General features: G+C 48.0%; 2 protein-coding genes across 3 annotated transcripts; both read right to left on the bottom strand.

The window, feature by feature from the left end:
* Positions 1-9214: 9214 nt before the first annotated feature.
* FSCN3 (fascin actin-bundling protein 3) lies at positions 9215-16412 on the bottom strand (the record flags this gene model as incomplete). 2 transcript variants are annotated; one of them, XM_080701563.1, is made up of 6 exons in its annotated part: positions 9215-9529; positions 9815-9985; positions 10443-10602; positions 12875-12993; positions 14301-14997; positions 16269-16412. In XM_080701563.1, 6 exons carry the CDS (start codon positions 16410-16412, stop codon positions 9324-9326), a joined length of 1497 nt encoding a protein of 498 aa, XP_080557689.1. In that variant the 3' UTR covers positions 9215-9323. The 2 variants fall into 2 exon arrangements, with proteins under 2 accessions (XP_080557689.1, XP_080557688.1); XM_080701562.1 differs by having other exon boundaries at positions 9215-9524.
* Positions 16413-18301: 1889 nt separating this feature from the next.
* On the bottom strand, positions 18302-21227 carry ARF5 (ARF GTPase 5; the record flags this gene model as incomplete). Its single annotated transcript, XM_080701487.1, has 6 exons — positions 18302-18486; positions 18607-18732; positions 19554-19625; positions 20096-20205; positions 20554-20634; positions 21161-21227. The coding sequence occupies 6 exons, from the start codon at positions 21225-21227 to the stop codon at positions 18400-18402; spliced, it is 543 nt and encodes a 180-aa protein (XP_080557613.1). The 3' UTR covers positions 18302-18399.
* Between the last annotated feature and the right edge of the window lie 3408 nt (positions 21228-24635).

Genomic DNA, 24635 nt, shown 5'->3' with positions numbered 1-24635 from the left:
GCGCTCTTCACTTGGCAGTAATAAAAAACATTTTCTAATTAGCAGTTCTTGTTGCATTATGTTTTTTCCCATGAATGCCATCTACCCACCCCTATCTTTAATGATCATAAGCAGTGACTATGATTTATCTTTATATGTTTATCCATCTCCTATCCATTTAAGTATGTCAAGTATGTTGCCAGTCAACATAATTACCTATCTATTTATCTATCGATCTATCTATCTATCATCTATGTATCTATATATCTTCCCCACTGTTTGATTCTGCTTTTCCATCATGGTGACCGGAGTACCTGACAGGAACAAAACAGAGAAGGGAAGGTTTATCTGGCTCACAGTTATAGAGGTACTGTCCATGGTTAGCCACCTCCAAGGTAGACATCATGGTGACACAACTTGGGTGGAGGACAGCAGCTTGCTTCAGAGCAGTCAGAAAGCAGAGAGAGAGTGACAGGAAGTATGGGGGAGGGGAAGATATAGTCCCCAAGGCCACGCCCCCAGTGATCTACTTCCTCCAGCCACACCCACCTATTTAAGTTACTACCCAGTAATTTTATTATCATTATTATTATTTTTATTGCTTGTTATTATTGTTATTTTGGTTACTGGAGATTGAACCCAGGGACCTTCTACCTCCGAGCTACAGCTCTACCCCTATTTTTAGTTTTTGATTTGAAATAAGGTCTCACTAGTTTGCTGAGAATCTAAGTTGCTAAGGCTGTCTTTGAACCTGGGATCCTCCTGTCTCAGCCTCCCAAGTACTGGAATTACAGTTGTGTGCCGCAGCTCCCAGCTTCATTTAAATTAATTCTTCAGTGAATTTCTCCACTGATGAGATTAAAGTCCCAATTCAATTATTTCACCTCTGAATATTGTTGCATTGCCAACAAATAAGGCTCTTGTGGGACACTGCACAACCAAACCATAACACCCATGTACATATGTATATATGTCTGTCTGTCTGTCTGTCTGTATATAGTCTAGGTGTTTGAGTGCTCAAATGGCTAGAGATACATGTGTGTGCACACTCACAGACTGATATTACATCATGGCATTTTAGTACTAAGTCCTCCAGAATGCATCTCCAAAAAATAAGAAATTTTCTTACATAACCACAGAATTATAGCCACGCCTAGGAAAATTTATGATAATTTATTAGTCTAAGAAAATAGATCTTAGTCAGATGCAGTGGTGCACACCTGTAACCCCAGTCCTTGGGAGACTGAAAAAGGAGGATCACAGGTTCAAGGGCAGATTTGGCAACCTAGCAAGACTTTGCTTCAAAATAAAAAATAAGGGCTGGGAATATGGCTCAGAAGTAGAAAGCCGCTGGGCATGGTGGCGCACGCTTGTAATCCCCAGGCTTGGGAAGCGGAGACAGGAGGATCGCGCAGGTTCTAAGCCAGCCGCGCTGGTTTAAGAGACCCTGTTTCTAAATTAAAAAGTATAAAATAGGTCTGGGAGTGTAGCCTGGAGGTAGAAGGGCTTCCAGGAACCCCAGTACCACCAAAAAAAAAAGAAGTAGAAAGCCCCTGGGTTTAATCCCAAGTACCATATACACACGCGCGCGCACGCGAGCACACACACACACACACACACACACACACACACACACATACCTTAATTCACTAATTGTGTACCCATTTTTGTTATAGCAACAAATAGAGTAGAAATGGTATTTTTTATATTCTGCTTTTCCATTTATATATATTCAAGGGCATGTTTGCTTGATTCTTCTTGGCAGTAAGTTTTAAACCTTAAGTCTGTTCCTCAGCAGAGAAAGTTCTTGGTCTCTCTTAAAAAGTCTCAGAAGGGAGGAAGGAAATATTTAGAAAGGAAGTTGGGCTTAAACTGGCACAAACTTGTAATACCAGTACTTGGGAGGCTGAGGCAGGAGGACTGCAGGTTTCATGACAGCCTCAGCAACTCAACAAGACCCTGTTTCAAAATAAAATATTAAAAAAGGCTCAGGGTATAGCTCAGAGGTAGAATGCCCTGGGTTCAATCCCCAGTATATAAATAATAAATAAATAAATAATAAATAAGGAGGGTGTGGTTTTTGGTACTGGAAATTGAACCCAGGGGCATTCTACCTCTGAGCTACACCCTCAGCCCTATTTTTTCTTTATTTTGAAACACGGTCTCACTAAGTTGCGGAGGGCCTCACTAAGTAACTGAGGCTGGCTGCGAACCTGTAATCCTTCTGTCTCAGCCTCCCAAATACTAGGATTATAAGCGTGTGCCAACCCACCCAGCTAAGGTTGGGTTTTTTGGTCTCCAAATTCTTTTCCTTTTGAAGGGCAGGGAATGAGTACTGATAGTGCCAAGAGGGGGTGAGAATTGGGGAGATCTATTTGTTTTTCCCCATCTGGGACAGGTACTGATCCAGCAGTGGTCATTCAAGGGATCTTTGTATTATCAAATACTGTAAAGCTGTGCTGTTCTGCTATTAGTGACCAATCACATAATTCACATGCAATAAAAATAACTCTAATTCACATTAAATGAAATGAACAATTCAGCTCCTCATCTTGCTAGTTGCATTTCAAATGTCACATGTGGCTCATGGCAATTACATAGGAGAGAAAAGATTAGAGCATCCCGTCAGCACAGAAGGTTCTCTGGGATAACACAGCTTTAGAATGCCTTTTCAAGGGTAAGAGAGTGCACCCTGCTCCTGCACCCTGGTTTCCAGTCGGAAGCCCTGCTGGAAACTGGCAAGGTTCAATGGGGTGACAATCTACACAGTGCAATCTGAAAAGCCATTCACTTTAGCATCTGGGCTGAGATCCTTGGCAACGTATCTTGGCTAAGGCTTCCCTGGCCAAGAACGTTATATCAAAAGATGGATGGCCCCTTGGGCATAAGACTGTGTGTGCGTGCACATGGGTATCACATGTCCATGATTCTGAGTGTGTTTATGTATTTATGGAATGCTGAAGAAGAGAAAACTTCCGAGGTTTTATCTGTAGAATTTTTTTTTAAGAAAGGGTCTCACTATGTTGCCTAGGCTGGCCTTGAACTCCTGGGCCCAATTGATCCTTTAGCCTCAGTCTCCCAAGTTCCAGGACTATAGATACATACCAAGCATCTGCCAGCATCAGCCTGTTCTTCTTTTTTTTTTTATGTACTGGGAATTGAACCCAAGGGTGTTCTACCTCTGAGCTACACTCCCAGCCCCATATATATATATATATATATGTGTGTGTGTGTGTGTGTGTGTGTGTGTGTATGTGTGTGTGTATATATATATATATATATATATATATATATATATATATATATATATATTTGGTGGTACTGGGGTTCCTGGAAGCCCTTCTACCTCTGGGCTACACTCCCAGACCTATTTTTATATTTTTGAAACAGGGTCTCTTACGCCAGCGCGGCTGGCTTTGATCCTCCTGTCTCCGCCTCCCAAGCGCGGGGATTACAAGCGTGCGCCACCACGCCCGGCTTTCTCTATATTTTTGTAAACAGGGTCTTAGCAGAGCATGGTGGGGCATGCTTGTAATCCCAGCCCTTGGGAGGCTGAGACAGGAGGATCTCACAGGTTCGAAGCCAGCCTCAGCTACTTAGTGAGGCTCTCAGCAACTTAGTGAGACCCTGTTTCCAAATAAAGTATAAAATATGTCTGGGAGTATAGCCTGGAGGGAGAAAAGCTCCTGGGTTCTACCTCCAGTACCACCAAAACAAAAAACAAAAATCAAAAAACAAAAACAAACAAAAAAACAGGGTCTTAATAATTTAACTCATGCTGCTGGCCTCCAACCTGCAATTCTCCTGTCTCAGACTCCCAAGTACTGGGACTACAGGCATGCACCATTGAACTTGGATGTTGTCAGCCTGTTCTTAATGCTCTCTAGGAAGGATGTCTAGTCTCTTGTATTTTCATTCTCTTATATTTTTTAATTACTTTTTTGTAGTAATGGGAATTGAACCATGAGGCACTCTACCCTGAGCCACACCCCCAGCCCTTTTTATTTTTTATTTTGAGACAAGACTTCACTAAATTGCCAGATCTGGCCTTAGACTTGCCATCCTCCTGCTCTCGTACTCCTTGGGTCACTGAGATTGTGGGTGTGAACACTGTGTCCAGCAAATTCTTTCATGTATTCTCTTGAGAAGAACCCTAAGGTGTTTTGTGTTTTGTTTTGTTCTATTTTGTACTGGGGATTGAACTCAGGTACATTCTTCCTCTGAGCTACAACCCCAGCCCTATTTTTTATTTTTTATTTTGAAAGAGGGTCTTACTGAGTTGCAAAGGACCTCATTAAGTAGTAGTTGAGGCTGTCCTTGAACATTGATCCTCCTGTCTCAGCCTCCCAAATGCTGGGATTATAAGCGTGTGCCACCACGCTTGGCTTACCTCCAGTCCTTTTTATTTTTTAATTTGAAACAGCGTCTTGCTTAACTGCTGAGAATCTTGCTAAGTTTCCAAGGCTGGTCCTGAACTTGCGATCCTCCTGTCTCAGCCTCCCAAGTACTGGGATTACACACCCAGCCAAAAGGTCATTTTTCTTTATCCAAACAGAGCCTCTCATATATTCTGGTTTCAGGTTTCTCTTCTCAAAATCAGGCCTGTTAGGGCAATTTCCTCAACGTGGGGGACAGGCATCACTGCTGGTATCCGAGAATATTCTAGGAGGCGTTGTTTTAAATAATGGCCGCTGCTTTAAATAATAATGAGTCAGAAGTGAGAAAATGATTCCCTTTCCAATTCTGATTGCATTGAGAAAATTTCGTTTTGGTTCATTTAGCGCCTCTTTAACAGTTGTTAACCTCCTTTTCTAGCAAAGGGAAAAGGAACCCTGCGCATGGAGGGGAAATCTCACATCTAACTAGGATTTGATAACAGCATTTTGCTTTCATTGTATTTAATTTTATAGTCACTTTCTATTTATGGCAAGTGGTTTTGGTTTTTTGCTTTAAGACAGGGATTAAAATATCCCTTTCTAAATAAATGTGTTTGAGTGTATGTCAACAGAAACATTAATAGGGCAGGTGTTAGGTAGGTGAAGGACTAAATCACAAAGACAGTGCAAGAATGGGAGACATTTTTGGAAATCTTGCTTTGATGAAAAGAAGAGTGGACATCAGAGTCAGATGGTTTGAATTAGAGGCCTCGCTCTTTTGTGGTTAGTCATGGGACCCGAGGCAAATCACCAGCTCTGTGTAAAAGATGAGAAATGATAGGGCAAGTATGGTGCTGCCCACTTTGCCGATAGAAGACAGAGGGCAGGGAGGGGAAGGTTGGTAAATGTAGTAGAGGGGGCTGAGAAGGTGGGCTAGACAGGCGTAAGGTGGTGTCACCATCACCCGGTGCCCAAAGGGTTAACAATCTTTCATTTGTTCTAAACCAAAAGGGCATTTAAAATCATATTTGTGGTACTGGAGATTTAACTCAAGAGGTATTCTACATCTGAGTTAAACTTCCAGCCCACTAGGTTGCTGAGAGTCTTGCTAAATTACTGAGGCTGACCTGGAACCGGTGATCCTCCTGTTTCAGACTCGGAAGTACCAGGATTAAAAGCTCTTAATCTTAATCTAGCTCTTAAAATCTTATTTGGATTCTGGATCCTCAGGACAAGGATCCTCATGGGGTCACTTGGAAAAGCTAAGTGGTTCAGGGCAGGGCTGAGGAGGGTGAGTGGGAGATGGTTACTATTTGATCTCCCACCTCCTGAATAGAACTTCTAGGACCTGAGAACCCAGCCTCCACTCTCATCCAGACCCTTCCCTCTGCTGAGCCAGAGGCACAGGAAGCGCTTGGGGGTGGCCTGTTGTGATGTATTGTTGCTTGAAACAGGTGTTTTTCTAAACTGGGTAGGAAAAGTTGTATAACAGATATTTTTTTTCTTGGATCTTGACTCTGGGATCCCTGTTTTCTGTTTAGTGCAATAGTTTTTCCTGGAGGATCTGGAGTTTGGCAGGTAGCATCCCGTTGACCTGGGGAGGAAAGAGGAAGCAAAAGCCTTCAGCCATCAGAGTCACTGCAGTCACTGGACAATACTGGGTGAGATCCTGTGAGAGAAGAGAGAGTAAAATGACTTGTCCCACTGTGTGTGTGTGTGTGTGTGTGTGTGTGTGTGTGTGTGTGTGTGATACTGGGAACTGAACACAGGGCATTCTATCTCTGAGCTACATCCCCAGTCCTAATACATATATATATATATATATATATATATATATATACACACACACACACACATATGTGTGTATATATATGCATACTTAATACGTATATGTATATATGTGTATATGTATGTATGCATACATGTATATATGTATAAATACGTATATATTTTGTGGTACTGGAACATTCTATCTCCAAGGTAAACCCCCAGCCTTTTTTATTTTTTGTTTTGAAATAGGGTCTCACTAGGTTGCTGAAAAGTCTCTCTACTTTCTGAGAATGTCCTTGAACCTGCAATCCTCCTATCTCAGCCTCTCAAGTATTGGAATTACAGGTGTGTGTCACCTGCCTGGCCTCACTTTATTTTGAAACAGGGTTTTTCTAAGTTACAAAAGGCCTTGCTAAGTTGCAGAGACTGGCCACGAACCTGCAATTCTCTTAGTGTCACCCTCCCAAGTACTGGGATAAGAGACAAGTGTCACAAAACCTGGCTTGACTTCTTCATTCTTGATGAGGGCTAAAGACTAGGCATATGTGATATTATTTTATAGGAGAAAGCAGGACAAATTATTTTTATTAATGATGCAAAAAATCTTTAATCAGAGTTCAGAGGAAGACCATAGTCAACAAGGTGGTTAATTTGCTAACAATTTGGTTTTTGGTTGTTGGTTGGCTGGTTTTGTTTTGTTTTGAGGCTGGGGCTAGAACTCAGGGCCTCGAGCATGCTAAATACATGCTCAACCACTGAGCTAAGAGTTTGAGCTCTAAGGATTTGAACTGGATGGATGGGAGACTTAGGAGAGAATGAGTATAGGAGGTGCCAGGTTTCAGCAGGCACTTGACATTATCTCATGTAACCTTCACAACAGTTCTTCAAAGTCAATACTCTATTCCTGTTTTGCCCAAGGTCAAACAACAAAGTTTAACTGATAAAAACCTAATTAAGCCCAGGTGTAAGTCTAGACATGAGCGCTTAGCCATTGCAGTACACTGTCTACCAGCTTGTCATGCTTGGATGGAGCCTGAGAAAGTGAAATCTAAACTTTCATGAAATAGATAAGAAAACTGAAACCCAGGGTAACTTTATTTTGTTTTTCTATTTGGCCATAGTGAAGGGTTTATGTAGAAACTTGTATAAAAATGGGAAAGACTGAGCATACACTGAGGGACTATCTTTAGATTCAGATTGGCATTTAACCTTCACGATGCCTGTGAAGTAGTTATTATTCCCATTTACTGGGAGAATGGAAAGTCTTAAAATGTGAAAGCAATTTTCCTAAGGTCACCGAGTTAGCTTGATAGCTCACTAGCTCATGTGTGTGTGTGTGTGTGTGTGTGTGTGTGTGTGTGTGTGTTTTACTAGAGATTGAATCCAGAGGCGTTATACCTCTGAGCTATATCCCCGGCCCTTTTTAATTTTTTTTTGAAACAGAGTCTCACTAGTTTGTTGAGAATCTCAATTACTGAGGCTGGCCTGGAACCTACAATCCTCCCATCTCAGCCTTCCGAGTACTGGGATTACAGGCATGCACTAGCACACATAGCTAGTAGTTTTTGATTCCAGGTCTGTCTGATATCAAAACTGAAGTGCTTTTGACCACATCCTCGTGACTACCCGAGCCAGGAAAGTGAGGTCAACTGTGAAGGGACAAAGTCTAAGAGCAACAAGTAGCCCAGGGTTGAAAGAACACAAAGAGTGAAGGTGCACGTTAGGGAAGTCAGCTCGCTGTGGAGAAGGGAGGAGAGATCGGATGGGGGCAGAGTGGGGACAGGGGAGCTGCTGAGGAGTGAAAGGAGCAGGGCAGGCTTTTGGTGGAAACTCTGGAATGCAATGGTAATTATGAAGGAGAAATCACTTGAGAGGCACCTCGAAGGATGTACCCAAGAGTTTGCAGGGCCTAAGGGGGCAGCCAAAGGGACAACAGAACGACAGTGCCTAGGTTTTGAGCCTGCTCATGGGGCGGCGGTGCTGAGATGCCTTGGAAGGAAGAGGGAGGTGGACGAGGAGGGAGTTACCTTGGGGCGGGGGGGCCCAGGAGGCTGATTTCAGCTCTACTGACTTTGAGAAACTGGCAGGATGAAGTTGATTTAATTTTTGTCCATCAGGAGAGAGATGAGATTAGCGTTCCAGAGAAGGAACAGGGTAGAGATACATACTGGGAAGCCAGGGACTCAGGGGAGAGGGATAAAGAGTGAGTGCACATCTTTCTTTCACCTACACACATCCTCAAAAGTCACTCATTTTTCCCCCAAAATGGGGTATGTTCTGCACCTTACAAAGAAGAGACAGGCAAGGACACCTCATTCTATGCCCTCCAGGCTTGCTGGAGAGCACGTGTTGGTGTGGCATAATATCAAGAAGTCAAGATGTGATTTCTTCTCCTCTCTCTAGAAAGTCCAGGTTTAAGCTGGTGTGGGTGGCACATGCCTGTAGCCCCCAGTACTTGGGAACCTGAGACAGGAGGATTGCAGGTTTGAGACCAGCCTTAGCAATTTAGCAAGACTCTCTGCAATCTAGTGAGACCCTGTTTCAAAAAAACAAGCAAAATTATTTTTGTGTGTGTGTAACTCAGGAGGATTCTATCTCCAAGTTACATTTTATTTTTTATTTTTTAAATTTTTATTTATTTATTTTTTCTGGTACTAAGGGTGGAACTCAGGGGCTTTTCTACCTCCGGGCTATACACCCAGACCTATTTTATATTTTATTTGGAAACAGGGTCTCACTAAATTGCTGAGAGCCTCACTAAGTAGCTGAGGCTGGCTTTGAACCAGTGCGATCCTCCTGTCTCAGCCTCCCAAGCGCTGGGATTACAAGCATGTGCCGCCACGCCCGACTCTTTATTTTTTATTTTGAAATAGGGGCTCACTAAGTTGCCGAGGCTGACTTCCAATCTCCATACAATCCTCCTGTCTCAGCCTCCCAAGTACTGGAATTATAAGTGTGTGCCACCACACTCAGCTAAAAACAAAAACAAAAAAACAAATTAAAAAGGGCTGCGGTGTAGCTTGAAGGCAGAATGTCCTTGGATTCAGTTCCGGTTTAAAAGTTTACAGAGAATGGCATAGATTTGGATAAATGTCTGGAGCTAATGAAATCTTGGACAGAAGGGAGCTGAGTAGTTCATTTTGGTCTTTCCATTACCTGCCTCCCTGCCCTCGGCAGCCCCTACCCAGGCTCCCTTACCTAAAATTCCCAGATACACTCTTTGGTAATATCTTCGCTGTCTGCCAATAGGGTGCCACTTCGATCTGCTCGCATGTAGAAGCCATTGGGCGCCAGGACCGTAAGCAAGTTGCTCCCCCGAAGCTCTATGCAGAAGTTGAGGGCGAACTTTCCCCAAGGGCGGAAGGTGCCGAAGGACGTTATTGACCAGAAGGATCCACCCTGTGCTGGGGAGGAAAGGGCTCTGTTGGTGAGCTGATTGCAGGGGAGTCCCCTAGCACCACAGCCTCGAGGGGGCTTTGGGGAGGCAGGCCGCTCTCCCCTGATCCTTCTACAAAAATGCAGGGGGTCAGCAAGGATTCCGCTGGATGATATTCTGCCTATCCACGCTGCAGCCTTGAAGTATGGAAACCAACACAACCTCCACCTGGGTGTTCCCTTTTATGAGTGATGGACAGGCCCTGAGTGGCAGGCTGCACAGGGAAGCCCGGGTGGGGAAGAGGCCCGCTCACCCTGGAAGTGGTAGATGCCCTGGCGGCAGGGCAGGAGCTGAATGCAGTCGGGCTGGTCCATGTCGCATTGCATCAGGTCCCGTTCTGACGAGGAGCCCACGTACCCATACCGACCTCGCAATATAAGGAAGGGGCGGTTAGCGAATCGAATCCCCAGCTCTTCATTTGAACCTGAAAGAAATAAGACAGAGATGTCTGGACCGGCTGTCTCTAGACGTTTTCCCAGAAGGAAGCAGAAAGGAAACATGGATTGAAGGAAGGTGTCAGTATCTTCACGTTTAATGAACACCTATTACGGGATGAGTCTGAGGCTAGGTGCTTGTGAAATGTTTGTGAGAGCTCAGCGCACAGCAGAGACCAAGAAAATTGTGGATTCTTCCTTCCTCAGGACAGTTGTGTGAGGCAGCAGAGTAGATGTCCTCCCCATTATTACAGATGATAAAATTGAGGCTCAAAGAAAAGATTTATTCAAGAGGTATCAGAAATCAGTGAGTGGCTATGCAGACCCCTAACTTATGACCCACAACTTCAATGCTTCTTGTGCCTTAAAAAAAATTGCAGCTCCTTGTAAAAAACAAAAAAGCATCCCTAACTTGGAATAACCTGATGGGCGGGATGTGAGGCTCACTTGGAAAGGTGGCGTTGGCCATCAGCATGCCGTTGCTTGCGATGCCCAGGAAGCGCCCGTTGGAGGACTGCAGGATGATCTTGCCACAATTCCAGTGCACACGGAAGAAGGTGTCAGACTCCAGCGGATGCCCGTCAGCTATCACTGCTCTGTGGTGCCTCTGGAGAGAGTATCAGGAACAGGGACCAGGAGTGGAGACCCCAAATCCCAGCTTCCTTCTGATCATTTTTATTCCTGGACTGTACATCCCACCCGAGTATGCTTTAATGCTTTCAGATTCTTCTTGGAAGGCATGTTGTAGCCTGAGCTTCCCTACTTTCCCTAGTCTGTGTTATATCCCAGAGCATGGTATAAAAGAGACAAGACTGTCTATCGTATAGAGAAAAAGGAAATGGATCGTAGACATAAAAGTGAAAGCCAAACTGTAAAATACCTAGAAGAAAAGTTTTGGAACTTTAGGGTTGGCAATGCTTTCTTGAGACAAAAGAAAAACAATTAACCATCTAATAAATCCCAGTACTTGGGAGGCTGAGACAGGAGGATGGCAGGTTAGCAGCTAGCCTTAGAAATTTAACTAGGCCCCCAGCAACTTAGTGAGATCCTGTTTCTAAATAAAAAATAAAATAGGGCTGGGGGTGTTAGATCAGAGGAAGAATGCCCCTAGGTCCAATCCCCAGCACTACACACACACACACACACACACACACACACACACACACACACACCTCTTCCAGCTCAGTAGTAAGACAAATGACCCAATAACAAATGAGCAAAAGATTTGAATAGACATTTCAGAGAGAAGATCTAGAAGTGGCCAATAAATACACAACTGACTAAAAAGGACTGATTATAACTCAAATGAAGCCATAATAAGCTGCCATGGCACACTCACTAGGATGGCTAAAACTAATAAACAGAATACATCAAGTGTTGGTGAAAATACGGAACAATTAGAACCCTCATAAATTACTAGTAAAAATATGACATGGTGGTGCATGCTTGTAATCTCAGTACTTGGAAGGCTGAGAAAGGAGAAGCACAGGTTCATGGCCAGCCTTGGCAACTTAATGAGGCCATCCACAACTTAGTGACACCCTGTTTCAAAATAAAATAAAATAGGACTGGGGGTGTAGCTCAGAGGTAGAATACCTTGGGGTATAATCTCCAGTACCACACATATACACAACACACACACACACACACACACAAATGTAAAATGGTAGAGTCACTTTAGAAAACTGTTCGATATTTTCTTATGAAGTTAAACTCACCTAGTATTCTACTTCAAGGCATTTATGCACAATAAATGAAAAGATAGGCATACAAAAAGACTGGTATCCAAATACTTGTGGCAACTTTATTCATCATGGCTCAAACTGGAAATGACCCATGTATTCAATTAGTGAATGAATAAAAAAATTATGTTTATGCTTATGAGTAGTATTAGAGAATAGTAAAATAAAAAGGAATGAACTACCGATACATACAGCCACATGGTGAATCTTGGCAATATGGTGCAGAACAAAAGAAGCATATATACTGTACATGCCATGTATATGAAATGCTAGCATAGCCAAATCTAATCTATAATAGCAGGACACAGATCAGTGGTGTGTTCTAAACGGTCACTAACTCCAAAGGGAGAGAAGGAAATTTTTATGGTGGGAGAAATATTTTCTTTTTTTGTGTATGTGGTACTGAGCATTGAACTCAGGGATTACCCAGGTAGAATTATCTCTGAGTACACCCCCAGCCTTATTTAATTTTTTAAAAAATTTTAAGTTAAATTTTATTTTAATTTTGAAGTAGGATCTCACTAAGTTGTCAAGGACCTTTTTAAGTTGCTGAGGCTGGCCTCAAGACTGTGATCCTCATGTCTCAGCCTCCTAAGTAGTAGGACTACAGGTATGCACCACCATATCCAATTTATGTATTTGTTAAAACCTACTGAATTTTATACTTAAATGGGTGGGTGCATTTTATTCATATAATAAACATGTATAGTCTGATAATATGCCTCTATAAAATAAGTAACAGGTGTATATTATATACTTTACACATGTTCAAATTATTAGTACTGAAGGTTGAACCCAGAGGTCTTCTACCTCCAAGTTACACCCCCAGCCCTTTTTATTTTTTGTTTTCAAACAGGGACTCATTAAGTTGCTGAAAGTCCTCACTAAGTTGCTGAGGCTGTCCTTGAACCTGTGATCCTCTTGTCTTAGCCTCCCAAGTACTGGGATTATAGATGTGTGCCACCATGCCTGGCTAAAGTTGATGTTTTTTAGAGAGGCCCCAGTGGATAGAAATGAATGTCTAATGACAAGGGCTCACCTCACCATCTGGTGATCTGCCTGGGAGAAGGAGCCAGGGTGTCTAGGAAGGGAGAACACAGAGCTTAATACTTCTCGCTCTGAAAGCTAAGGTCTCACCTGGGCTAGGTAGAAGCCGTTAGTTGAACGGAGCTGCAAGATGGGGCTCTCATTATCACATTCAAACTGGAAGAGTGACATTGGAGACAAGCGCTCAGAGATAGCGCACACCTCGGCTTCTGTAGAGAAAGTCTGTGTCAGTGGAATACGAGTCTAGCCTTCCGCTCCTCTCCATCCCCGCCCTTCTCAGACTTATTGCTGGGCTTTCCTTCTTTCTTTCCTTTCCTTCTTCTTTCTTTCTTTCTTTCTTTCTTTCTTTCTTTCTTTCTTTCTTTCTTTCTTCCTCCCTCTCTCTCTCTCTCTCTCTCTCTCTCTCTCTCTCTTTCTTTCTTTTTTTGCGGTACTGGGGATGGAACTCAGGAGCATTCTACCTCCAAATTACACCCCAGCCCTTTTTATTTTTTTATTTTGAAACAAGGTCTCACTAAATTGCAGAGGGCCTAAGTTGCTGAGGCTGGCCGTGAACCTGCAATCCTCTGTCTCAGCCTCCCAAGTACTAGGATTACAAGCATGTACCACCATGCCTGGCTACCCCTAGCCCATTTCTTTTCTTTTTTCTTTTTTGGTGGTATTGGGGATGGAACTCCGAGCTACACCTCCAACCCTATTTTTAATTCTTTTTATTTTGAAACAAGGTCTCACTAAATTGCAGAGGACCTTACTAAGTACAAGTGTGTGCCACCACAACTGGCTTTCTCCACTTTCTCTCAACTTTCATTACCTTGTGGTGGACCATAGCAATCAAAAGATGGCCCACGTGACTTTTCCCAAAAGCACATATCCCTGCTATTGTGTCCATCTTTACTCCATTAGATAGCCCTTTGGGACCCCAGAATTTTCCTTATGAGCAGATTCAAAACCCTTGCTGCAGGGCATGGTGGCACATACTTGTAATCCCAGTTTTCAGGAGGCTGAGGCATAAGGATCACAAGTTTTAGGCCAGCCTGGGCAATTTAACAAGACTCTGTCTCAAGAACAAAAATTTGAAAGGGGAGCTGGGCATGGTGGTGCATGCCTGTCATCTCAGTACTTGGGAGGCAGAGATAGGAGGATTGTAGGTTCAAGGACAGCCTCAGCAACATAGCAACACTATCAAGCCAACCTAGCAAGACCCTGTTTCAAAATCAAAGTATTAAAAAAAAAAGGCTGAGAGTGTAGCTTGGAGAAAAAAATGTTCCTAGGTTCAATCCCTAGTACTACAAACAAATTAAAATAAATAAGTAAATATTTTAAAAGGGGACTGGCGATGTAACTCAGTGGTTGGAGAATGTGCTCAGTATATAAAAGGCTCTGGGTTTGATCCCAGTACTGAAAGGAATAACATAAACAAACAAACAAACAAAACCCTTGCTGATCCTAGACACAGTTCCTCTTGTGGCTACCCGGCTGCTCCTCCCTCCATGGCTGTGCAGGGGCCAGCACTTGCCGTAGACAACTGAGATGAACTTCCGTGTCTTTGACCTGAGGCTGACCCAGGTTGGGAAGTGCTGCAGGATGAACCACTCCTGGCCCCTTGTAGGGCTGGAGCCCACGCCCAGGAGCAGATGTGCTCCTTGCGGATAGAGCGTGCCTCCTTCTCCGTCACAGAGCGCCACTAGCCCTCCAGGGCGCACTTGCATGTGGAAAGCTGTCTGTGGTGATGGTTGGGGGACCAGCCGGTCAACATGGGACAGGAAGTGGTGTGTAGAGGTCTCCAGGTGGTAGCATCCATCTTGGAAATGCAGCAGGAAGCCGCATTCCTCCAGGCAGGGGACCGCCGCATCCACCCAGATGCGGCCCATGGTGTGGTCAGCCCGGGCGTAGCTGCGGTGGATGGGGCTGTAGAGGGTCACGTGGACATGCAGGGCTGGCCGGGGCGTCCACATGTGGTAAGCAGAGAGGACCCGGGAGTTGCAGAACACATCCTCACCATCAGACTCCAGGTAACGGCCCGATATTATGCACTGGAGGGTCCACTTGCCGTTCCGGTGGAAGCGGAGTAGGAAGCACCCATGGTGGCTGGACTTTGGGCGGCCATAGCACACGGTGCCGTCTGCCTCACACAGAAGGTAGAGGCCCTGCAAGCTCTTTAGGCGAACCACGGCCTGTGTCTCGTGCTCATTGCTCACCAGGAGTTCCCAGGTCTGGACATGGGACGGGGTCGGGGGAGGGAAGTCAGAGCTGCCATGGGATGAGTCCCAGGATCCCCGCGACAGTCACTCGTGACATCCTAACCCCTTCACCAGGCCTTCCCTTCATGTCTGCCTGGTCTCCTTGCTGCCAGCTCTTCCACCCTCCTAACTAACAAAAATGAAAAGATCTCTGGGCCACTCCACCATTGGAGCCAGGGGCTCCTCAAGATCCAAAGACAGGTCCTGGATGCCCATCTCCTCCAGCTAATAGAAGGCAAACCTCTCTCGCTCCCTTCTGGATCCTATTCTTCAATGTCTAGTTTTCCAAGAAAACCAACCTCCCTTCCTTCCGTCCTTCCTTTTCTTTTTTGGTACTGGGGATTGAACTCAGGGCCATTCTACCTCTGAGCTATGACTCCAGCCTATCTTATGTTTTTTATTTTGAAACAGGATCTCACTAAGTTGCTGGAGGCTTTGCTAATTTGCTGAGGCTGGCCTCAAATATGTGGTTCTCCTGTCTCAGGCTCCCAAGTACTGGGATTACAGGTGTGCACCACCACACCTGGCAGAATTTAACTTCTGTCCTTACCTCGATTGCACACTCAGCCCATACCTCCATCTCTAGAGGTGACCTCCTGAATAGGGCAGGAGGAAAGCAAGAGCTTTTATAGGCAGGCCCAGCTCCAGAGATGAAAATGGGAGTGGACTGTTGGGATGTAATCGTCTCATTTACTGTGGTCAACTCTATTATAAGGGAGAGTACTTTGCTCCTGCCTCACTCTGGTTTTGGTCCCAGAGATGCCTATAGTCTCCTTAAAATGGAAACCAAGTCTGCAAGGGTTTCTAGAGTATTCCATGTTTAGACTAGAACCAGAACAGAAACATAGGCTTTGCACTCTAGCCTAACTTGCCCAGTTCCTCTGGGTGCCTGTAGGTCTGTCTTCCAGCCTGGGCGCTCCATCTCTCTTTGTGATGACACAACCGCCTTGTGTGGGGATGGAGGGTGGGGAGCGGTTGGAACAGGGTGGGGTGAGGCAGCCGGGCCACGGATGAGGCTTCGCCTTAGGGAACAGGTTGGGAGAAGGGAGACGGGGCAATGCAGACCCCTGGACAAAAGCCGGCAGTAGAAGGGTCCTGGCCAGACAATTGAAAGGCTAGGAAATGAATAGTTGAGAGTACACCCTTGCTGCCACACATGCATGTACACACACACACACACACACACACACACACACACACACTCGATTTGGGAAACTGGTTCCAGTACAGGTTTGCCTTGTTACCTGTTTCCTGCCCAAACTTTTTGCAGTAGCTGTGACCACATTCTTATAGGCTTCAAAGGTGAGGTAGGTTCCTGCCCAGTTGATGAGCCCAATCCTTAGGTCCTCTGCCTTGGGGTGTCTGTGCATCCACTCCACTTCCTCCATAGGGCCGGCACCACAGGTGATGACTCTGTCCGGCCCAGCCTTCCCCCCAGTGGTGAAGTCCCACAGGCCATAGGGCCCAGAAGAAGGCCCGCAGTACTCACCAGGTGTCCCCAGAGGGAACTTGCCAGGCAGAGGCTAGAGGGGCCTGGAGCCTCTGTGACCCGGGCGCATTGTGACTGTGAGGGCTATCTCTTATCCCAGCACAGTGGCGAGAGGGCACTGGGCGGCACCATCAATCCACCGCCCAGAGGAAGGTCCAGAACCTCTGGCACTCACCAGCTGTGTCACTCTGGGCAATGAGGTAGGGTGACCAAAACTGAAGCCTGTGGCTTTAGGCATGTCCTTTCCTCTTTACCCATTTCCCATGAATAGGATAGAAGCCAGTCTATCCCCGGCTCCCTTCTACTTTCCTTTTCGTCGTACTGGGACTGAACTCAGGGGCATTCTACTTTCCCTTTTTTTATTTTGATACAGGGTCTTGGTAAATTGCTGAGGCTGGTTGAGAACCTGCAATCCATCCTCCTGGCTCAGCGGACTAAATACTGGGATTACAGGTATGTGCCACCAAGCCAGCTTTTTTTTTCTTTCTTTCTTCTCTCTCTCTCCTTTTTTAAAAGTCCATTTTGAAGCCCTTGGGAAGATGAGGCCAAAATGTTTCAGAAGATACTTTGAGGTAGTGTGAGAAAACCCCAGAGACAACCAGAGAATAAAATTACTCATATTAATCCCAAAGGGCTGGCTCAGGACAGGGGATCAGAATGGCATAGGTGGAGGAGTCCCAACACCATTCCCTACCACCAGCTGCTGTGCGGGCGGCCAGGCAGCCACCAGCCTTTCCCCTCCAAAGAGGCTGTGAGCCAATGATCTTTGGACACTTCTTGCAAAACTCGAGAAAACCTAGCCAACCTGGAGAAACTGACAGTATGAAAAAAGACGAAAGAAATGGTGGATCTGTTTGTTTTTCTGGGATCCACAGGGAAATGGGCAGAATCAGCCCCACTTCGATAATAGCCCACAGCTCTGGTTCATGTGTGTTTTGATTTCTCATAGTTGGGGATCTTCCAGGTAGAGTGTCACAGTGGTGCCTGCAAGGAACTGTAACCCCTGGGCTCTGCCAGTGTTTTGTAAAATGAGGTTAACAGAGTGTGATTAGTCCAAGAATCTGGGCAATTTTAAAGATGGATATTGTTGGGCCTCAGACCAGTCCTGACGGATCATTTTCTAAAGTGTGCCTCGGGACCCATATTTTCAATGTAGTGTGTGTAAAGCAATCATGAAGAACTATTGCACCAAGTAGCTAAGAGAATGGGAAGTGGAGTTACATGTTTATGGAACTGGACGGTAGATTCTGTTACTCTTAGCTGAGGCTTGGAATTGGGAAAGGAATGAGATCTCCTCTACTGGAAACCCTACAGCATTTTCAGCCCAAGAATAAAGATGGAAAAGCTGAGCTAGTCAAGGGTGTATGCGTACGTGTATATTGGCCCTGCAGCCTCTGCTTCTTTGAGTCTCTCAAGTTTTCTCTTTGTACCCAATAACCCAGCCCCCTGCTATCCCCCCGCCCCCTGCTTCTAGGTTGCAGACAACACCAAGTACAAACCACAGCAAATTTATTCCTCAGTATCCAGAGCCACATCATAGCACCACCCGGAGCCCGCACGCCCCCCTCCCCAATCTGGCCCCAAGGGTACACCCCAAACAGAAAAGACAAAAGTAAACCCAGATCCCTGCTCCTCCTCTGGAAGAGGGGGCCCTGGCTAGGAAGCCCTTCCACAGGTCCCAGCAGGCAGGAGAATGGACCCTTCTGTGCCCAGAGAGTGAGGCTCCAGGCTCCAACGACAGAGAGAACATGCAGGCAGGAGCAGGAGCAGGGGCCTGTCTGTGGGGAGGAAGAGTGGGAGGGAGGGGCGCTGCCTGAGGAGTTCGGGAGTCTGGTCGTCCCGGGGATGCGCGGGAGCTTCCGGGCAGCAGGGGCCTGCCCGGCTGGTTAGCGCTTTGACAGCTCGTGGGACAGCCAGTCCAGCCCATCGTACAGGCCGGTGCCCTGGGTGGCACAGGTGGCCTGGACGTACCACTGTGGGAAGAAGGACAGAAGTCAGCAGCAGCGACGGAAGGAGGTGCCTCGACATCCTTGTCCCAGCCTGTGGGGCCCCTGGGAGAAGCAGTGCCTGGTGCCAGGGGGCAGGACCCTCACCGTGCGGCTGCGCAAGTGCTGTAGCCCCAGCTTGTCGGTCAGCTCGCTCACGGGCATGGCATTGGGCATGTCCTGCTTGTTGGCAAACACCAGCAGCACCGCATCCCGCAGCTCGTCCTCCTGCAGCTGAGAGAGGAGGAGAGAGGGTGGAACCTCTGGCTCTGTGAAGTCCCCAGGCTCCCTTCTGGCTTTGTGTTGGGGAGTCCCCTGCTTTCTACCTTCTTTGTAGAAAGATACAGTATCAGTGGTCTATTGCTGAACACATGCCACAGAGCTAGAGATGAGCTTGAGGCCACCTAAACCTTAAGCTCAGAAAGGCCTTCTAATTTGCCGGGTGTGGGGGCGCACGCTTGTAATCCCCGCGCTTGGGAGGCTAAGACAGGATCGCACAGGTTTGAAGCCAGCCTCAGCTACTTGTGAGTGAGGCTCTCAGCAACTTAGTGAGACCCTGTTTCCAAATAAAAAAATATAAAATAGATCTGGGAGTATAGCCCGGAGGTAGAAAGCCTCGGGGTTCCACCCCCAGTACCACCAAAAAAAAAAAAAAAAAAAAAAAAAGAAAAAAAGAAAAAAGAAAGGCCTTCTAATTTGAGAACTTGTCCTACACAAAATGACAAGATTTCCAAATTGAAAAGTGAGAATGCGAGGTGCCATTTCTCCCCACCACATACAATTCCCTTCTCCCCCAGTTCCTCACACTCAGATGTAACGAGACTACATGGGAAAAAAAAAATCAGTCCTCTCTCAAACAGTAAGATACACAAGGTCGGTCTCGCACCCACAAAGAGACATTCACGCTCCTGGCCTTTGATGCCTGTAGGGAGTTTCCAGCCTTCCCAAAGAGTTGTTCCTCTTTATTCTTCAGTGTCCAGTGCCACATCATAGCACCGAGCTGTTTCTATCCCCAAGGAACGGAGGGCTCAGTTCTTAGGACTCTGGGTACTCACCATCTTCTGGAGTTCATCAGCAGACTCCTGGACCCGCTCTCGGTCGTTACTGTCCACCACGAAGATGAGGCCCTGGGTGAGGAGGAGGGAAGCAGCAGCAGCACTTACTCCCTCTGGTCTACCCGAAGCCGGCCCTTGCTCTCTTCTCCCATCTTTACTTGTGTTGGACCTTCTCAGCTAGGAAACCTCCACTAAAGCTCTGCTCACATCTTGGCACAAGCCAGGAGACCACTGCAAAAGGATATAGCTTCTGCCCCCAAAGATAAGCTGTCTCTCCAAAAGATGTGCAAGGACCAGGGGCAGGGACTGGAGGAGAGCTAAACCTGCAGAGCAGCCACAGAACACTGCTTCCTAGAAGTCTGAGGTGGCTCACTCTCAATACAAGACTTAAGGCGAGTTCTGAGGAATGAGCAGGAACTAGCCAGGCAGAGGAGGAGGACGGGCTTTTTCCTGGTCTGGGAGGCCCTGCCTCTGGCCAACAGCTCAGTCCTCCTGGCCCTACCTCCTCTTCCCGGGGTAGGGAAGTCCCTCCCACACTCCACCTGAGTGTTCTGGAAGTAGTGCCGCCACAGAGGCCGAATCTTGTCCTGGCCTCCTACATCCCAGACTGTGAAACAGATGTTCTTATATTCCACTGTTTCCACATTGAAGCCTGCAGACAAGTTAGGGGGGAGGGAAAAAAAAAGAATAACAGTCCTGTAAAGGAAGAAATTCACTCAAACTACTTGGATCACAGTAGGGACACGAAAACACAAAACAGAGGCCCAGGGGACCAAGCGCCCTAGGGGACTGGTGATCAACAGACCGGGTGGGGCTAGGCCACATCCACCCCGCCTCCGACACCACCCGGCACGCAGAGATACCGTGACCCACTTCTCCAGTCGAGGTGTCTGGTGTCAGGGTCAGTTCCAGATAAGGGCCTCCGGGACTGAACTGGGGGCCGACCCGAGAAGGCCCAACGCGGCGCTCCCGCTCCTCCCTGCCTCGCCCCCGGGCTTACCTATGGTGGGGATGGTGGTGACAATCTCCCCCAACTTCAGTTTGTACAGGATTGTAGTCTTGCCAGCCGCATCCAAGCCAACTGCAACGACGAGGGGCACAGAGATGGAGAAGGGAGCGAGGGAGCCCCCTAGAGATCAGGGAAAGGGAGAGGCCGGGACAGCTGACGGGGATGGGGGCGGAGAGCGGGAGCGCCTCCAGGTGCGCCTTGTTCTCTACCTTCCGGGCCTTGGGGGCAGTCGGGGTGGCGTGCGCCAACTCCTACCCCCAAAGTGGGCGAGGGGCGCGAGAGGCCTGGGAGGTGAGGGGCGCGGGAGGAAGGCCGCGCTCCTTTTAAAAGTCGTCTCCAAGGGCGGAATCCTCCCTTCTTAGCAGCCGGGCTGGGGCGGAGGGAGCTTCACCCCACCCAGGCCCGCAGCTCCGGGATTCAGGCCCCGGGGCGCGGCGCTGCAGCCCCGGCCCGGCTCGCCAGCGGAGGCCCCGGGAGGGTGGAGGGCGGGCGGCTCGGGGTCGGGGAGCCAGGTGAGCGGGGCCGGAGGGACGCGGGGGCGGAAGGGCTGCGCCGAGGCCGGCGCCCCGCTCCGGGCCGCGCGCTCCATCTGCCTCACCCATAAGGATCCGCATCTGCTTCTTCCCGAAGATCCGCGAAAAGAGCGCGGACACGGTGAGGCCCATGGCGGGGCCCGGGGGCGGGGGCGCGGGCGCGGGCGCGGACGCGGGGTACGGGCTGGATCCGGCCGGCCGCGGGGGGATGGGCGCAACAGCAGGAGGAGGAGGCTCCGCCCCCGCGCGTCCGGGCCGGGCAACGTCATCGGCCCCGGCGACGTCATCAGGCCCCGCCCCTTCCCCGCCCGCGCCCCGCCCCCCGCCCGCGTCGCGGGAGATGAGCTGGACTGTGCAACCTGGCTGGGTCCCCGCGTTTCTAGCCTGCCTCTCCGCCCTGTGGCCGCTGAACCAGCAGCTCGAGGGGGGCTGAAAATGAAAGGCTCCATTGTTGCACAGCGCCTCCCCCCACCACGCTCCCCTTCTTGTTGGCTGGCTGCTGGGCTTGGAACTGTTGCGTCCAGTCCCCTCTGGGCTCCGGTTTAGTTCTAGGGAACTAGCCTCGCTGTGTGCACCCCTTCTTTAAGGGAGCAAGAAGTCGCGTGCGGGGGTCCTAGGCCTCTCTTTTGTATGTTCGGCTCCGGCTGAGGGCTCTACGTTCAGTAGGTGCTTCAGTGGGGAGAGAAATCGCGTGGGGAGTGAGCCACAGGTGGGGAAAGAAGATACCCGAGTGTGGTTCTCTGTCATGGTTCCTTGAAGGGCCTGCGTCATAGATCCCCAGTCAGCAGAACCAGATTCCCAGCCTTGGCCACAGTGGTCGCAGGCCCGCTCCTGGACCACTGGACAACTCCACCGTTGCTTCCCTGAACGCTGCTTTTTTGGTCTGGGGCCCGGTAGCCTTTTGGAAAATTCTCCTCACTTTGCCACGGTTTGGGGGACCTGGATTATTCATGCACATCTACCTGTTCAGGACTCTGAGGACCTGGTCTTCCCAGACCCAAAAAGCTGCATATGTAATATCCCTGTCATTTTAGCATCTGAGGAGAATAGCTAGACAGAAAGCCATGTAAATTTCTTGCATGGTGGAGACTGGGCCAATGCCTGGCATCTAATATGTGTTTAACCAATTATTATTGGGTTGAACTGGACTGATAGGTTGGTCTGTGGAGCAAGGGTAGGTGTTATGCCTATTCTGGTTCCCCAGTGGGCTTTTAGCATCAATTGCTTATGGATCAGAGGTGAAATGTACCAGGAATCTGAAAAGTCTTTACTAATTCAACAGACATTTATTGGTTGCGCACAAAATGCCAGCACTATTTCAGGCTTTAGGTAAAATCTCAATTCTGCCATTTTTTGAGGATTTGGCTTTAACAATTCCTACAACCCTCTGTCATTCTCTCATTTATAAAAGGAGACTTATATTTACCTGAATTAAGGAATATGGCAAAGATTAAAATTATGAGCTAGTTGTGTATGGACCATGTGCCTGTAGTTACAATACCTGGGAAGCTGAAAAGGGAGGATCACAGGTTAGAGGCCAGCCTCAGTAACTTAGTGAGACCACCCTGTTTCAAAATAAAAATAAATAAAAAGGTCTGGGGATGTAGCTCAGAGGTAGAATGCCCCTGGGTTCAAGCCCTAGTACATCTGTGAGTGCGCGTGCGCACACACACACAGATGAGAAAATGTCACTGAATATTTTGTATATCACAGCTGGATGTGGGCTGCTAGGAAACTGGGTCTGAACTTGTCTCCTACCTACCCCATCCTGACCGCCAAAGTCGGTGACAAGAACAGGCTTTGGGAACTGAGTATGAGTGAGTGCATGCCTTTCCTTTACTCTGCTGTCATAGACATGCATTCCCAAGATGGCTTTTGCAAGGTCAAAGTGTACATTTAAGTGATTCTCAACCTAATAGAGCTAGCAGTCACCAAGCCAGGTTCTACATCTTAACACTTTTATCAGCCTCTTTCTCCACCCGTATTGTCACTACCCTATTTCACTACCTTCTCCTTCCATGACCAAAAATGCCTCCCCACAGGTCTCCGGCCCCTCGGTATCAACACAATGTCATAAAAAATCTGATGGTAACCCCCTTGAGGTTTAAAATCCTTTAGAGCCTGCCACCCAAGATAAAATCTAAATGCCTTGAGTCCCTCCCTACTGTGCGCTTCCTTCCCATGCCCTAAGCGATTCCCTTGAGATGATTCCTAATGCTTCCTGGCTGAGTCAGGCTCTGATACCTCAGAAGTCCTCGCAGTCTTTTCCACCTGCCTGGAATGTTGTTTCCCCTCATCTCTAATTAGGCGGGCAATGTTTACTCAATCCCTCTGTATTTTCCCACAGGCCTCCTTCCGCTAATCTTCTATTCCACTTTAAATATACCCGTACATGCTGGTACGATAGCGGGACCTACTTGTTTGCATGGCTCATTAGATTGTGAGCTCCTTGAGGACAAGGCCATGTCTCTTCATGGTGTTATCACCTGGCATAGCAATTACTATGTTTAGAGTCAGACTGAGTGAAATGGGATTCCTAAATTTACTAGTTGTGTGCCCTTGGTCATGTTACTTCTCCGTGCTTTATGTACCCTTGTCTATAGAATAGGGCTAATGATAATCTCTAGGCAGATTTCATAAAGACGAAGTAGCAAAACTTTTGTGAGGCTCTTGACATATGACTGGCATTCAGGATGGATCCTCATGGCTCTAGAATGTTGTCTGTATTTGCCGAATTAACTCAGCGGAACTTAGGAAGGGTACTATTATATGCCACCTGATGCCCATGGCTGTACTACAAAGGGCTGTGTTCGTGGTCTAAATGGGAGTCTTAATTGTTCTCCTTTAAGGACATAAGCCCCTGAGACCCAAATAGTTGGACCCGTCGTTCACCGGGTGTTTGGGGGCGAACACAGTGCGACGTCGCCCCCTGCCGCTCACTGATCGTAGCCCCGAAGGCCACCGAACCCTCGGGGTCCTGGACTTTGCCGGCTCCGCTCTTCCCCAGGCGGGTGCAGCGGGGTTTGCAGCTCTTCCGGGTTCCCTACGCGCCTCCGCCCGCCGGCTCGGGGAGCCCCGCCCACCTCGGGCTGTGGGCGGAGCCTGTGGCTCGCTCTGTCGCGCTGTCGTCACTTCCGGGAGACCCGGAAGCGCCTCCGTCGGCCAGCCTTGGTAATTAGGAAGTGATGGAACTGATCTCAGTGTAAACCCCGGGCCGAGGAGGCCGGCCCGGGCTGCTGTGGCCCGGAAAAACGCAAAGGGTGGCGCAGCTTCTGGGCCAGTGCGGGCGAGTGCGCGTCTGTAGTGCCATTGTCGCCCCACCTCCAGCGTGGGACCCGCTCGGGTCCCCGGGCCCGGGACGGCCGGGCGCTTGGCCGCGCAGCTCCAGCCCCATATCTGGTCCCAGACTGCCGGGTGAAACGGGCGTGCGACCTGGGGCCAGCCCACTCCCCCGCAGCGTTTCTAGCTCCGGCTCTAGTCTTCGCGGCTCTCTCTCCGGCTGCCCGAGAGTTGACGTGGATCCACCGGCTCGGAATCCCC

This window comes from Muscardinus avellanarius (assembly GCF_963383645.1).
Source record: "Muscardinus avellanarius genome assembly, chromosome: 9".
In the NCBI taxonomy this organism is placed as follows: domain Eukaryota; kingdom Metazoa; phylum Chordata; class Mammalia; order Rodentia; family Gliridae; genus Muscardinus; species Muscardinus avellanarius.
This window is presented reverse-complemented; position numbering and strand designations above follow the sequence as displayed.